Source organism: Lathamus discolor, chromosome 1, assembly GCF_037157495.1.
Source record: "Lathamus discolor isolate bLatDis1 chromosome 1, bLatDis1.hap1, whole genome shotgun sequence".
In the NCBI taxonomy this organism is placed as follows: domain Eukaryota; kingdom Metazoa; phylum Chordata; class Aves; order Psittaciformes; family Psittacidae; genus Lathamus; species Lathamus discolor.
In genome coordinates this window covers 111,552,597-111,569,524 of record NC_088884.1, presented here as the reverse complement: position 1 = coordinate 111,569,524, position 16,928 = coordinate 111,552,597, and the positions used below count along the sequence as shown (strand labels likewise).

Below are 16,928 nucleotides of genomic sequence, written 5' to 3'. Positions count from 1 at the left end.
GTTATTTTGCAGAGAAAATAGGAAACTGGTGGCCTGGAATAACATAACTGACTTACAGTAGAACTCTGGGGGTGCCAATAAGTTCAAACTTAAAGGTAATTCATCCTGTTTATAATATGCATGTTTCTTTGTGGCATCTATATTTAGCTAATGGAATTCTCCATGACAAGCTGTTACTCAGCCAGGTTTTAAACTGGGGTTTTAAAGAGAGGTTTTTAAATACAAGTTTTTAAAATAAGGGTAATGAAGTTATCTGTAGTTAAAATAGATGATCAGGAAGGATCATGGAGGCTGGAAGCCTCATGTTTTAGAACTTAGTCCAAGAACTTTGAGCCAACTCCTGTTCATTAAAACATTGTCTCTCCTTTCTCAGAGGCCTCCAGTCTGGAGGGCTGTTGGCAACCAGGAGAATCAATGTTCTGATTCACTGTTGCAAATCCTGGATGCCTTCCTTTAATTGATGGCTGCAGTGGCTGACTTAGTAAAATTGAATAAGAGTTAATTTTGATCTTTAACTACTAAAAGGCTGTTCGGCTTCTGGTTATTACAGTTTTTGTCCAGCTAACATTATTTTCATGTACTTCAGCATAAACCATAGATTTCTTTAGACACTCATTTTCATGCCCCTGCTGTGCTAAAGCTGCTAAGCTATAATATATATATTGCTGTAATTCCGTATAAGTTTGGATAATGACATAATGAACTGGTAATAACTACTGGTGTGTTTTATCGACCTTGCTTTCTTAAACAAATTCACATCAACTGTAGACTAGGGGTGTTGCCTGAGAGGCCAATAGCTATAGTAGGTGTGTGTAATTTTGCACATTGCTTTTGCATGCTTTTAGCTAATTCTGTAAAATAGCTAATATTTGGCACCCATGAAAGTTGTATTTATTCATCTGGCATTTTCCCATGCAAATACCCATTTAATGTGGTCACCAACTATAGAAATAGTCAAACAGTGCTCTAAATGGAGATGTTTTCTTTGTTGGGATGATTGCTGACACATTGAATTCTTTTCATTAAGTAATTTGACCACAAGAATCTCTTTACTTTGGAAGAAGTGAAGGAAAAAGGCTCTAGCAAATAGATTTTTCTCTCAGTTATCATATTTGTAGGACTTATATATAGGGCAGTAGAATTCAGGATAAATTACACAAGGTATTGGATGAAAATCAAGACTAAAATAAACATTCAATTCCTCTTTTTTGCATTTGACCATTGCACACAAACATTTGGTTATAAATAGATACCTTGTCCATGCTGGAGTAACATTTCAAGTTCAAAGGAGGATTCTGGAAAATGAAAATACTTTTTAAAGTGATTTAAAGCAATTATGCAATTCGAAACCTTCAGTTAGTTTGTGTGTCTTTAGTACAATTGGATTACTTTTATATGCTTTGTAATAAATACCAAAAAGCCCTCTAAAGTAAAACACATTCCAGCTGAATAATACTGAGAGAATTTGCAACTGCAGTTGTTTTTAGGTCTTGATAATCTTCCATTAGCAGGATATCCGTATGCTATGGGTATATACGATAGCTACTGTTACAATAATAAATACTATTGACAAGTATACTGTCAAACTGACAGACACAAATAATCTAATTAATTTGCTGTTAGTACCTACCTTGCTTAAAAGCAGTAGGAACATTCAAGTTCTGAGGATAACTCGGCACGTTCTGTGTCTACCGTCCTTTTCAGGATAGTCTTGTGGGTCTCATCCTGAAGTTAGTGTCTTTCTGAAGGTCATTTTCTAACCATGAAAATATAGGCATACATGTACAGAATTGCTGTGACTTAATATTTGCCTTCGTCTACGGGGAAGAGTCAGTGCAGAAAGCTGTAAGACAAAGTTTTTAGCTGTTGCTCTCAAGCTGTATTTGAACAGTAACACTTTATGCCTGGGTGACCAAGTCTACCTTACATGAAGGTTTTCTGAGTGCTGTCTCTCCTAATTGTATGCACCTTCTGCATGTTGAGAAATAATAGAAAATACTTCTTTATTCCTTAATTTTCTGGTTTGAACCAAGAAAGTCAAAGCTGAAGTCAACATCCATGAAGCCAAACAGGAAGAAATGACTAAAAGCAGTAAACGCCAGGAGGGACTAGTTTAATTCTAAGCTATACTTCAAACCCTGCTGTCACTGTGTAAAGAATATCAGTCAGGTTTTGACATACAGGAGGAATCTGTAGGAATTTCTGTGACCCATCAGCTTAATGAAATACACCCCTAATGCACACTGATGCAGTGTTCTTTAGGGTTGCACATAATATAGAGAGTTGCCCTACATGTGTGCACACCTAACTTTTTATTAATTTTAGAAATTATATTCATGTGGGGTAAATGATTCATAAACTAAATGAACTAACAAGTTCAGTACAGCTAGGTTTGGTTTCAGTTGGTTGTTGGTTTGAATCCCAAAATCTTAAGCTTCTGGGAGCCAGGAAGCAGAGATGAGCATCTTCAATGTAATTTACAGTATGAGCCTGACACTTCCAGGGGACTTTGTTTGATAGCTTCTTGTTTTGACATATTTAAAGTGTATTATTTTTTCCTTAAATGTTCATTAATTTTAACTTCCATAAAAGTAGAAACTGAGTACTATGCAAGCTTGACAGTGTAATTTTCTGGTGGGCAGCTGACATTCTTTAACTGCACTCAAAGGAAAAATGACACCTCGTTTATCTGGATAGCTTCCCTCTGTCTTTTTGAGACCTGACAGTTTGTCAATTTAAAGGTGCAGTTTTTACACTATTCAGATTACTGCAAAATATTTTAGAGCAGTTCAGGCTGTAGTTCTTGAAAGAAGGCAGAGCTTTTCATAGATATTCCCCTGTCTTTTTCAAATCAAATGCTTCCCCTATTTGACCAAGCATTAGTTATCAGTCATGGTTATTTATGTGTTAGAACTGAAAAGAGAAGAATAAAATGTATTTTCTGAAATGTGACATGAACCAACTTTTGTCTCTTTGCCCTAGCTGCATCTTCTGTCTGTCCATACAACTGTTTGTTAATTCTGCCATTAATTCTTTCACTTGTGGATTCTGCTATTTAAAGCTCTACAAAGCCCTGCAAAACTTGGACTGTTTTTCATTTGTCCTAGAACATTTTGATGTCTGCCAACTGTTTTTTTTAAATTGTCAGTGGAGTTGCTCTGGTTTCATTCTTAGGTTTCCCCTCTCCTTTCATGCTAGATGTTACAGTTTGATTTCTATTCCTGAAATTTTGTCACTTTTCCTTCTGCAGAGTATCTTCATTGCTAATGGAAGAAGCTTCTAGTCTGGTGTGCCCAGTCTGTCTCAGCTAGAGCTACTGTACTTCTCTACATTATGAAAATCAGAGCTCAGGAGAATTCTGATTTATTTCAACAGTTCAGGCATGGGTTAAATTGCATTTTAAAGCAGAATCCCAAATTTCTTGTCTTCTCTCAAAAGGTAGCTATGAAAACCCACAGAAGTGTTTAGAAGTGTTGTTTGGATTTACTTACCGTATCTGAACATACAGCTTCAAGAAGAGAATAGTATAAATTAAAATTGAATGTTACTGCATTATTTTAGTAGAACATGGAAGAATCAGTAACTGTCTACCAAAACTGGTGGATAATCCCAAAACTGCTTCATTTCCTTTCATACTGAGCACTTAAACCCATCTTAAATCTTTTCCTTCCTCTTGTCTCTCACAGTGTATTCTGAAGATGTGATTTTCATGCATGTTTCTGTCTCTCAGATCCTACCTAATGAAAACCACAAATAAAATCTGTAATGCTGAAAGGCACTGCAAGGCTCACAAACATCTACCTGTGCAATCATACCAGTTGTGTGCTCTATTTAACTGTTACTACACGATACTTCTATCAGATCTTTTTTGTGTTTGATGAAAACTTTGTTGGTATGAATTATTTCACACAGATCAGTACTGGGTCCAGTTCTGTTTAATATCTTCGTTAGTGATCTGGGCGATGTCCTAGTGTACCCTCAGCAAAGTTTACTGATGCAATGTGACTGGGGGGAGTGACTCGTACGCCAGAGGGTCATGCTGCCATCCAGAAGGACTGTGACAGGCTGGAGCAATGAACTGACAAGAACCTCATGCAGTTCAACAAAGTCCTGCACCTGGGGAGGAACAGCCCCATGCTGACATCTGCTTGGCTGGAAGGCAGCTGTGCAGAAAAGAGCCAGGAGGTCCTGGTGGACACCAAGTTTGATATGGACCAGCAATGTGCTCTTGCTGCAAAGGCAGCTGCTGATATCCTGGGGTGCATTAGGAGGATTGTTGCCAGCAGGTAAAGGGAAATAATCATTCCCCTCAGCACTGGTAAAGCAATACTTGGAGTGCTGTGTCCAGTTCTGAGCTTCCCAGTGCAAGAGAGAGAGAAAGTTACTGGAGATGGTCCAGCAAAGGGCTACTAACATGAACAAGGGGCAAGAGCATCTATTCTATGAAGGAAGGCTGGAACCATTCAGCCTGAAGAAGAGAAGGCTTGGAGAGAATTTCATAAGTGTGGACAAATATCTGATAGGCAGATGTAGACAAGATGGAGCCAGGTACTTTCAGTGGTGTCCAGTGATAAGACGTAATGGACACAAACAGGAGATCCATCTGAACATCAGGAAACGCTTTTTCACTGCAAAGGTGGCTGAGCACTGCTATGGATTGCCAAGAGAGTTTGTGGAGTCTCCTTGAAGCTATGCAGAAGCTGTCTGGACGTGGTCCTGGGCAACCAGGTGACCCTGCTTGAAGAGAGGATTGGACCACATGACCTGCAGAGATCCCTTCCAACCTTGATTCTGTGAAACGGTGATGGAAATAATCAGCTATCCATGCTCCATGTCCATGTTCTAAGTTCTGAAAGTTCTGTCAGAGATTGCAGTTACGCAGAATTGAACAGAGGAGCTGAGTCAACAATACCACAACTATGTGAAAACTCTTCCTCAGACCATCCATAGTAGGTTTTCCTGACTACTAGTTCCCCTTAGCATCTCAGAACATACTAAGAATTTTCTATATGTCAAAACAAGATGGAAATAAGGAATTCAGTCAATTAGACATGCCCATTTTCCCCTTGAGAATAACAGTTTAAACTCATTTATGTAAGTAGTTCTGTGTCAATTTATCAACAACCACTACTAGAGGATCCATCTCATTACAGAGATGTAGCTCAGCTCAGGCAAGTAAAGTTGCAGCACCTGAAACCAAAGGAAACAGGGAAAATCAGGACCCTGTGTGATTTATATATTTTGAGCTAATTTATTCCATCTTTGCCGGAATTTATGTAGCAATTCAGGTTCAGTATGAAAAAAGAATAATCTGCAGGATCAAGTTAAGGTAGTGCTTGATCATTTCTCTCTGGAAAGTCATAATTTATAAATTATAGGTTATGTAGGTACTCTGAGCAGTATACCCACTCTTTTTTTGTCTGATATTGGCAAGGAGCCCAAAGCATGAGGGAAAACAAAGTTACAAAAACTGTGTGATAGTCAAGGCTGATAGCTTAGGCTACTGTAAATCATTTCCTTCTGGTTCTGCATCTCCCAGGGTATTTTTTACTGTAAGGACTATCTTTCATGAGCAGACACGAGTGAATATGCTGCACCAGATTATTTGCTGCTTTTGTCCTAAAGACAATTCTGGTAACTTTTCAGGCTGACTTACGGCTGTTTCTTGCATGTTAAAATTCTTGCATAGCCCAAGAAGTCCTAGCTTTCAGTCTGTGCTCATGAAAAAGAAAACTCATGTAAAGTTCATAATTATTTTCAGGTAATACACAAAAGAATTGGCCTGCTTGATTCAAATCGGTTTACATTAGAACTGTGGTCAAGAATGTCTCTTCATGGAGATCTCCTCTGTTAATGTTGCCTTTTTCTTTTGTTAAAAGTTATAGCAGAAAGTATGAGGTTAAGTTTGGTTTCAGCTCACGTATTTGTGGTTTTTTGATTCTTAACAACTTTTTTTATAGGTATTCCCTGTATGACATGTGGCTTTTTTTCATGGTTTGTTTTCTTCATATTTTCTTTTAGTTGTAGATAATAGTCTGGTGATTTGATTTTTGCTTCATTTTTTTTTTCAATAAAGAATCTGTCATCAGCCTTTAATACTGTTGAGCAGAAGGTTTTTATGCATTTTTTTTCTTTCCATGACAAACACAGTGCATTGTTGGTTTTGAGTGTTGCCAAGTTATGTGTATTTTCTTGCCATATAAGTAGTATGTCATTGGTAATTTCCACTCAGGCTAAATGTCTTGCTTATGCCTCAGCTCCGGTCTCTTCACTCGGACTGCAAAGTATGTGTGCGTATAGCCCATGGAGATCATGATTTGGGTGACAATGTATTGGTGGTGCATAGAACAGTTTTCTTGTGTTCAAGTGTTTGGTTTCCTGAGGAAAGGAGACAGCCTTGGACATTTGTTGCATGATGTAAAACTGGACATGGAGAGCTGTAGTGCTATCTGCAAAACACATGCCATAAAGCTATTGGAGTTGTACTGGACTCAGTATATTATTAGAACAGTAGGACCTTACAAAGATTATGTGGGGAACACTGTTACAGAAGTAAGACTAAGCCAGGCTCCTTAGGAAACTTAGCCCTGCTTTTCACCAAACTTAGCTGGTTTGTTGTGAAGCTTTCCCAAAGGCTTTCTGCACACTAGAGCAGTGACTGCTGAGAGCTAACTGGCTGGAACGTGGAGCAGATAACAAGGATGCTAATGTGTACTGGAGGCATTCTGTTCAGTGATTACAATCTGATTGCATAAAATAGTTTATCAGTCATTAATTCAAGAGGTTCCTAAAACTTTCTTTCTCCCTTTTTCAGACAGTCAGAGGCCATGTGTGTGTTTTTCTGCTCAATCCGTGAAAGCAGATTTCACTCATGAGGAGCTCTTCCCAGTTCTACCCTGCTGCCTGCCTGCAAATGGGGATCAATGCAGTGTAGTTTCCGGTCCTGTCCACAGAGAAATTCCTTAAGCCTGTGTTTTCCAGCAGTTGGCATCTCTTGTTGCTGGCATAATGGAGAGGTGCAGGATGTGCAAGGCTGGGATTAGTGCAGGCAGTTTAGCACTATTTTTTGAAGTTGGCTGTGCTGTCATCACCATCTTTTACTGCATTCAGTGATTGTTGCAAGTGAGGCCAAGTAGACTTACTCCCTAATGTTGAACTTGGGGGTTATCATTCTGATCCCCTTTCTGATCCCCTTGATGCCAAATACCTTTGGTACAGAAATTGGTAGCATGGACAGTTAGAAGTCTGTTTAAAAGACATATGCAGAAGGGAAATTTTACTGAGCTTTGAAAGGTAAATTATTATTTGTTTACAGAGGAAAATAAATCCTTTACATTGTAATGAAATATAGGAAACTTCAACACAAATGCTAGTCACAGTTTTAAAAGAAGTATTAAGTATGTGTGGAAAAGAAATATTGTAAAGGCAAATTAATTTGGAAGGCCTGATGCAGAAAAAACATTTGGAAGCTTTTGAGTTTGTATTTCCACAGAACAGTGTTTATCTGTGCAGAAGGTAATTTGATACTACAGTGTCTAATAGTTTTGATTACTTTCTTTCCCTTTCAGGTAAGCTTACTAAGAGGAAAGTGGAGTACCAAAATTGATTTAGCTGATTGAATTTCTGGATTTTCTTGATGCCTCAGAGTTTTCTTATTAGCATGAGACTGACAGAGATTGTTACCTAGCATATGACAGAGGTAATATTTACTCACTAAATACTACTTTTAAATATACCAGATATAAAGTTGGTTGAAAAGCAGGATTGAGTAGCTACAGAGGAAAAGTAATGATATTGAAAGTTTTGAGGATAATTTGGACTTGGATTCTTTTCTTCTGTTCCATTTTGCAAGAAGTATGCATGTTACAGTAGCATCACTAATGCTAACGCAGAATAGGATCATGTATGCCATTAAGTACAAGTGTCTTTTACATGCGTCATAGTGTGATTTAGAGACTTGCAATTGTGTGGTATTTATGGTTAACTTTCTTAGCCTCAGTGAGGGTGAAATACTTAGAAGAGAGGAAGGATAAATTTATGGTTTAAGTATGAAATTGGAAAATAGGAGATCTGTTTCTGATTTGATGACAGATGATTTGATTTGTGGGAAAATCCTTTTCTGTTCCTTAATTTCTGCTTAAGTAAACAGGAGACTTACAGAAAGTATTGCCTGATTCTGCTAAATAGGGAACTTAATTCATTAATATTTGTAATGTGTTTTAAGACCACAAGGAAGAAGTTAATGTCAAAAAATTGGACGTGGAAGAAGTTACTCATTTAACGCGTCTCTCAAAAGTTAAATGGCAGTAGATTGCCCTCACAGAAACATGTTTTACTGGTGTGATTATGTCCAATTCATAGGTACCTGTAATTATGAAGATAAATTTATAGTTGTTTCTGTGGGATTTCTGTCATATCTGCCATATTTTATCATCTACCATCTCTACCATTATCTGCCAACCTGGCATATCTGCCATTTGTATCTTTTCAGCTCTTTTTTTCTTAATATTGCCTGTCCAGTTGATTGCAGGGAGTATTCAAGAAACTGGGTTCTTTTTCTGTTGTCTTTTTCCCCACAGGAATGGTTGTAGCCACAAAATGTGTATTACAAACCTGTATTTAGCCCTGCAGTTCAAGTTTTAAATACAAAGACCACTGGATACAGTCTACTGCAAGTGAAGTAAAAGTATTACTGTTAAAGAGGAACAAATCCCATGCATGCACAGAAGGTTTATTCCACTGGAGAAAACAAGTAAGCTGCATTTCAACAGAACTGGGTGTTCTGTTCTTTTCATGAATTTTTAGTTGACGATACTTCTATCAACAGTTACATACGTTGCTCATGATATTGGTTCTTTAATGGAGTTTAGCACTGCTCTGTATTGTTCTTTTGGAAAAATACGAGTACTGTGCCGAGTGGTATGTTGAACTGAGCAGTATGTTGAACACATTCCTGTGTAACTGTACTGTGCCAGGCATCACTCTGTCACACTCCCCACCCCAGAAGCAGCAGTTGTCATCACAATCTTTATGTTCCTGAAGCAGAATTGGTAATCCCCACTCTTTAGAGCACTTCTTCACTGCCACCTTATCACCAAAATTCAGTTTTGTGTGTAGTCAGATGTTCCTTTATCACTTACAGGGCAGGATACAGCAATAGAATATATACCTAGGGCTTTGTGCCCTGGGAAATTCTAGATAATTCAGAACCTAATGGACTTTCCTAGTGACACAGGCAACTGCAAGTATTTTAGACTTCCTCTGCTCTCGACACAGAATATCTTGACAAGTTTAAGGTCTTGCTTTTCATTGAAGGGTCTCAACACAAGCTAAATATATCCATGAGACTGGAAGTCAGAGATGGCTAATGGTATGGCTTCTTTGGCACAAGGTATTATTGAGGGGATGGAGAAGAGTAAATAAGCATGGTGGAAAGGGCCACTATGCTTGCATAAAATAAGCAACTTTTCAGGCAAAATTTACTTTCCTACCTGCAAATGCTGTATGCTTTTTGACTTTCATACACAAGGGTACAGTGTTGTTCAAAATACTATGTCTTCCTCTGTGTTTCTGCTTCACTGTTGCTAATTTGCAGCTAAAAACCTGACTATCATGTCACAATCAAGTGTCTCACCAGTGTCTTTGAAAAAGTTTTCTTGGACGCTTGTTTTTTTGCCCATGCTCCGCTCCATCCTCTGCTTGGGAGCTGAGTATGTGGTAGTCATTCATCCGAGTACTTAATGCACAGCTGCTAGAGTTTTATTACTAATGTCTTGCTGAACATCAGCTCAGCCCACGCTGTGGCTTCAATGTGTGCCAGGTTTTCATACTGCTTCACAAAACATAAGGCACAAAAGGTACTTCTAGTAGTATTTCCAACAACTTCTCCATCTCTGTCTTCTATATGTTACCTTGATGCCTACCCTCACAGCACCGGGGTATGGAAGACAGCTTTATACACCTTTAACTTGTCAAGAGACTTGGTTCTTTGCCAGCTTACTCAGTAATCCTTGTAAGTGTCCTGGATATGAGAAACTACCTCATTAAGAAAACACCGCTGGCATTGGTAAACGTTGTTAAAATAACTAATTTCAGAAATGACTGGATGTTCAATCCCATAGATGAGCATGGAAGTGCAATACGTGAACTTTCAATGGCTGGTTAACTCATTTTTTCAGGCTGATGTTCCAAAACAAATTGTAAAGGCAGAAGTTAATCAAGAGCAGACAATCATAACTGGGGTAGGCACCACATCTGACCAGTGCACTAGTCTTAATGTGCAAGAGTGCCAAACAGGCTGCTGAGGAAATCTTAAATACTGAGTGCAGCCTGGAGAGATTAAACAATCTTACTATCATTTATAAGTGTAGATGCTTTAAAGGAGCAGCGTATGCTTTAAAGTTGCTGTGTACGTAAACACCACTGTGCAGCTTTGTGAAAGGAACTGATATTATGACATGTCCTTTTGGATATCAGAGGGAGAGTGTTGGCTTGCCCTAGACCTTAATTCACAGTGACATTCAAATGTTGCTTTTGGCACCTGTCCTGAACTTGGCTGTGGTATAATTTATGGACACTTTTTTTCCTGCAAGCTGGGGAGATGCAGGCAGGTACTGTTATCAGAAAGAAACCCCCTGTGGTTATCACAAATAGGATTTCTCCCCTTTTGCCCATAAAATCTTGACAGTGATTTCATTCTGCATGGTCTGTAATCCCACATCACACACACCAGTAGGAAAAAAGGGATTAATCAGTCAGGAGCTGGAAATTGGCTCTCTGTTTCAGCAGGAATCTAACCTGAGCCAGGTGCTCTCCTGTCTTCCCCAAATGCCACTTTGTGGTTGCCTTCACTGTTTGGTTATCAGCTTCTCATGTGAATGAAGGGAACCAGGTTTGGTCCTTGGTGCAAACCTCTGAGGGGGCGTGCTTGTTATCTAAGCATAGGTAACGAGCACCTTGCAGCTCTTAACAGTAGTTTTTTCTCTCTGAAAAGTGCTTGGTTGAGGCTCTGGACGGAAAGATTGGGGAATGCGTGATCCTGAAAAGGTGACAAAAAGAGGGGAAGGAGAGTTGAAGGGGTCTTTCTGCTGCAGAAAGTGGTAAAAACACTCTGGGAAAGGCTGTGATTTTCAAAAGCTCGCTGGCACTATTTGTATCTTGGGAACTACTTTTTGCACTTTGAGTTGTATTACTTGAATTATCTGTTAAGCATTTTGAAGGTGGAAAATGCTCTGTACAGAACTACCAGCTCAGATCTAAAGCCTGAAATTGTGTTTGGCATCCAGATGCTCCCTAAACGCTTTGGCTTTGTGTTACAGCACAACCCAGAAGATCTTTGTTTTCTGCTTCGAAGCTGCAGCTAGACCCTTGTAAGTACAGCTGATGAGCTTTAGCCTTGATATAGGCGCAAATGAAAAGCAGTGCTCCTCCAAGTTGTGGCCCCATCTGTCTGTAATCAGAGGGATCTCAAAGCAGTTCTGACACTAAATGGGTGACAGGATGTTATTAGAAGTGTCCCTCAGTAAGTCCTGAGAGCCATAGTTCATAGAAATAAAACAAAGGTAACTGCTGTATGTTCGCATGTTGAGTACAGATGTGGTTGTCACTATTGGCAGCAGTGTGAGGCTGTCGTTACACGCTGCGTATAGGTCATGTTTATACTTGTTGATTCTTTCTTCTGGACAGAGGCTTGGGACACCTTTTGTCACACATCTGAGAGCTATTAATAGGAGTGTTTGAGCCAGAAAAAACACATACACCTTGTAATTATTTCGAAAAGCTTTTTTTCTGGGGGAAGTTTGGTTGGCACAGGAAAGCCAAATCTTAATGCTCTTGGCTTTGGCTGTGGACTGCTCGCAGGGAGCAGTGGGTGGCCGCCCTACTTGATGAGAAGTCCCAGCTCGAAGTGCTTATAAGAACAAAGCCCACCCATCTTCGTGTCTTCAGACCGCAGGTCTGCTTCGCCCGGCCGGTGTCGGCAGGAGCGGGGGCTCATCCCCACCACCTCCTGCACCGGGAGCCCACCCGCGCCGCTGGGTGCCCGTCAGCGGGAAGGCGGGAGGCCCGGCCGCGGGCGCCTCTGCTGGGGGCGGCCGGTGCTGCCGCTCCCCGTGCGGCGCCTCCTCCGCCCGGCAGCGCGGCGGGCGGGCAGAGGGACGGGAGCTCGCCGCCGCCGCCGCTTCGGAGCTGTGGCAACGCGGCCGGACCCCGTGGGCCGCCCTGAGCGCGGCGGTGGGGAGCGGCTCCGCCACCGGCCATGGAGCTCTCTGTGCGGCTGCTCCTGGCATCCTGCCTCTCCCTGGGGGCGGCCGGCGAGTTTGACAGGAGGTAGGCGCCGGCTTCCGCGGGTCGGGGCTGGCCACGCACTTGGTGCTGCCTCGGGCAGGTTGGAGCCCCGTGGGGCGAGCGGAGGGAGCCCGGGCTCACGGCGGCCGGGCGAGGGGCGCCGTCGGTAGTAACGGCCCGTGGGCTCCTGACCGCCTCCACACCGCCGGGGCGCGAAATGGCGGCGGGGGGACTCGTTACCGGTCCCGGGACTCCCGTCCCCCCGCCGGGGTGCCCGCGGCACGGCCGGTTGGCTGGGGGGGCTCAGCCTCCCGGCCCCATCCCCGCGGCCGGCCGCAGGTGGAGGCGCGGGTCCGGCGGGACCCGGGGCCGCTCCCGGAGCTCCCTGACGGGGCGTCTCGGCCCCGCGTCCCCCGGCCGGTCCCCGGGCGTTACTCGGCAGCCCAAGTACGGGCTGAGGTACGGAGCGTTTATTACTCCGGTGGGGTCGCGTCCTGCAAGGATTCAAACCGAAGCACTTTGCGTGCTGTGAAAATAAAATCAGTTTATTGACGCCTCGAGGCACTGAAACAGAATACGGTGAAGATCACAACTCAAGTTTTAACATGAAGCGAGGTGAAAATGGATGCTCGGAGAGCGGGTGCCTCATGGGTCGTGCCGAGCGTGTCAGGTGTAGGGAGCGGCTGCGAGGCGGGCCGGGGAGCGAGCGGGCGAGCCCCGCGTGGTGCTGCGGGGAGCCGGCTCGGCGGTGCTGTGTGTGTGTGCGGGCAGGTCGGGCAGCGAGATGCCCCCTCCAGGGATTCCCTTTGGGCTTTGTTCAAAGGCAGTGGGTTTCAGCTTGTCGTTAGAGAACATTAACGATGTATGTCAGTACTTTGTAATTGCTTGGGACTGTGGTGTCTTTTCCTTGGAACAAGGGAAGACTCGGCTCTTGTGTTGTATTGAATTTCTGTTCAGCAGTTCAGGAAACTTTTGTTTTGATTTTTTTCCCCTTTAATATTTCAGTGAGAAAAATTGGCCGTATATTGCGAAATAAACCAATGCTGAAACTTTCTGATGATGGTTTATTCCAGTTTACAAATCCTTTCAGGCTTCTGGAATTATTCAATACCAGCCTGGGAGCGGCGGCAGTGAGCACACTGCAGAGCACGTCAGTGATTTCAGGCTTTACAAAGTCACCTTAATTATCTTTTTCTCTCTTTTTGCCTATCGTCGTTTACATTTTCTACACTAAACAGTTAACAATAGAAATGTCATATGCTCAGCTTAAAGCAGTTTTAATTTTGTTTTGGTTTTTTTTAAGATTTCTATATCTCCATGCAGGAGAGGGTTTTGCTGGTGTTTGTCTTTGGGGTTTTTTTTAAATCTAAAATCATTTTAGCTACTTTGAAAATGTTTCACTAGACTGTTTTGAACTGTCTCACTCAGGTGGCCCAGACAAATAGTCTCCTCCACAGGACTGTGTCGCTTTGGGAGTAGAATTGACTGCTGCTGGGGCTGGGCCCGGTTGTCCTGGGGACAATGCCAACGTGAGTATCACTGCTGCTGGGGCTTCTAGTCACTTGTAGAGAAGGCTTGTACACACCTTATCACCTCTTTCACGTGTTCACACACATCCTTGCAACACAGGGCTTAGGCTTTTGCACGTGTGAGCCTGACTGACTTAGAAGGATGTTGTCATGTTAAAATTCTGTCTATGATTAACAGCAGTACTGAAAATCATTGTGTCCGAGTAAGGTAAACTTTAGCTGGGGCAATGAGAATTTGGGGATTTCCGTTTGGTTTCCGCTTCATTTCGTGCTCTGGTCTAGTAGCCTGACGTAACACTACACTGTGTCATGTTACGAGCACTGCAGGGCAAGAATATTTGTGTCCAAGAAGGAAACCAAGCTGTTGATATTTCACTTAGAAAGTCGATGGAAATGTTCCAGTTAGTATTAAGTTCAAACATTCTTTCAGCAACCCTAAATTACGGGAATAAATCCAGCTGACAGCATCCTTTTACTGGGTCACACGTGAAGAGAAACATCTCTGAGATTCTCACATCTATCTAGAACCTTTGATATGATTGCAGCATAACTAAGGAGATAAGTCTTCATCATTAACTATATATTCAAAAGGTATTCTGTAGTGGCAGCTAGCACTGTGTGGAACTTAAAGTTGTTAGGAGTGTCATAGAGACCTCAGCTTGTTAAAATTACAGCCTTTGATACCAGGAACACTTGCTCATGTGTTTAACAGTGCACAAATGAGTGATATCCCCCAAGTTTTTGCAGAGTGAACCTATAAATACTGGTCTTTTTTTATTTTATTGAGATGCAAGTGTCTGAAAAGTAGATAATTTTCTGCCAAGTCATTTTTTAAATAAACCAGGTATTAAATACTGCCATTGTTTAGTCTGCAGGGCAGCAACTGCAGGTTCCAAATATTAGGCAAAAGATAGAAACAGCATTGGCAATTCAACTGTGGACTCTCAGCAAAGGTTTTGTTCAAATCTGTAAACAGCAAGACTGGCTTTTTTCTTCCCAAGTGTGTTAAAAGCCTACAATGTTTAATAGGTATATAAGATGACTGCTAAAAAAAGCTATGTAAATAAAGTACTTCTGGAACATGACATACCTGATACTGGTTTTTGATGCAGAGTTCTCAGGTTGGTGTCTCTCAGGCCATACCATGAATTGTTTTGATTTTTAGGGCTCTGATTGGTACCAAGTAGTCAGTTCCTTGGGCTGAATAATTATAGAGGAAGAAGGAGGATGTGAAGTAGATTTATTGAGGCTGCTCCAGAGCTGATAGCATATGTGTCTATCTTTTGTAATGCAGTTTTATTTGAAAATCATTGAGCATTTAAATGTTTGAGGCTACAAAAGCTTAATTGGCAAGTATCAAAAACTGACATTGTTTAAAAACATGACCAAGCCCCCCAAGCCCCCAAACATTAAAAGGGTCTCCCTGTGGCCCTTTTGTTACGCAAGTTATTGCCTGTGTTGTGACCATAAATTGCAACTGGAAGTCAATTTCTTGCTATTACCGAGTCTGATTTGAGGTTGCATTTTTATAATCTTGGGAGACAGCAATAACAAAAGTGATGCAAGCAAAAGATTCATAATTAAAAGTTGATAACAAGACAAAATAATACTATGCAAAAAGTATATTTTATTCTTTGAATTTTGTCAATGAGGTCATTTCTAGTGCAAATTTTTTCAGATATCTTAAATGTTCTTTTTGTTTTTTAAGGTTAAAGCTGGGTGAATTCTCACCTCCTTCCACTGCATGTTAGTCCATTATTCACAGATTTGCTCTCTATGCACATTTCCAAGAATTGCAGAGACAGATTTTACATGGTCATCTCCCGTAGCTGAGACCAGACTTTCAAAAGAATGCAATTATCACCTAGGTGTCTGAATGCATTTTCTTCCCATCTTTCTTTCACATAATGGGTGCTGATCGTTTTGAATCACTAGTTCAGAAGAGTCTCAGATATTTGGGCAAAGACCTTATCAAAAACTTAGAAGCTCCTTCTAGTTTTCAGATGGCAGCCAAACTTGGCAAAATAAAGCAAGAAAATCTGCCCCACTTGTGGGTGGTGAGAATTCCAGTCATATCACAGAGCGGGAGATTACACTAAATGAAAGTGAATCTCTCTAGTGCTTGAAGTGAATCTTTCTAGTGCTTGCAGCCAAACAGAAAATCTGTAGTTGACTCTCCACCTTGGGAATGTGGCATTCAGTATGAAAGATTAACCTGGCACAGAAGGCAGCATTCCTGGCCTCAAAGGAAAACTCGAGTGTTTTTACAAAGGGCCAAGTACACAGTTATTTCTCCCATTTTCTCTATGGAGAAAGGCATACCTCCTAGTCCTGTCCCTGAATTGGTGACATAAATGCATGTCAGACTTTCTTTACTAGATGTATCTTTTCTTTGCCATTTGTAGAATAAACTGTACTTTCACAATGAAAACTTGTATAAAGTCAGGTCTAAATATTAGTGATGAGACCCTGTTTACAAGTGATTCTAAAAGAGAAGCTGTAAATACTCAGGCAGTAATGCTGAGCTCTTCATTAGTAAGCTTTAACTGCTTTTCTCAAACTAGTTTGAGCCATCCTTGGTATGCCTCCAAGTGCTACAGCACCTTTGGACTCTCACCTGCTTACTCAAGCATAATTTACTATGTAGGCACTAATTACCTCTGAATTTATCTTTCTGACAAGAAATGTAAGGTAAGAGCCATGCTGGAGCCAGAGTGTAGCAAGAATACAGACTCTGTTACATGATAGGGTTGTCCCGGTTTAGAACCACAATGAGCCATGGGGTGGTGATTGTTAACATACCTGAATACAGACTTTGCTGTCCAGCTGAGCTGCTCCACTAAACATGTGTGGGCATGCCTTCTGCCCACCTTTATTGAGAAAAAGGTGTGTTAGTTTAAACCAACTGTAAGATTTAAGGTAATGGTTTAGTTGTTATAGACGTTTGAGCCTATATATGTCAGCTCTTAACAGGGTAGCAGTGTGGCACAGCTGACATGTGGTGACTCATTAGGCATTGGTAACTTGTTGCTCCTCATCCTCCATCCATAATCCATCCACACAGTTGCAAATGGAAAATGAACTGTGTTATCTAAACTTGCTTTTGTGAAATGT

The 16,928-nt window shown here is 41.4% G+C and overlaps 1 protein-coding gene across 7 annotated transcripts in view; it reads left to right on the top strand.

Moving 5' to 3' along the window:
• Positions 1-12,060: 12,060 nt before the first annotated feature.
• NPNT (nephronectin) overlaps positions 12,061-16,928 on the top strand; it is a 46,857-nt gene continuing 41,989 nt past the window's right edge. The window contains exons 1-2 of one of the 7 annotated variants that reach the window (XM_065690777.1): positions 12,061-12,327; positions 13,714-13,814. In XM_065690777.1, coding sequence (XP_065546849.1) covers positions 12,257-12,327; positions 13,714-13,814 — 172 coding nt within the window. In that variant the 5' untranslated portion in view covers positions 12,061-12,256. The remainder of the gene's footprint in view (positions 12,328-13,713; positions 13,815-16,928) is intronic. The other 6 variants (XM_065690728.1, XM_065690736.1, XM_065690745.1 and 3 more) reach the window with 6 other exon arrangements.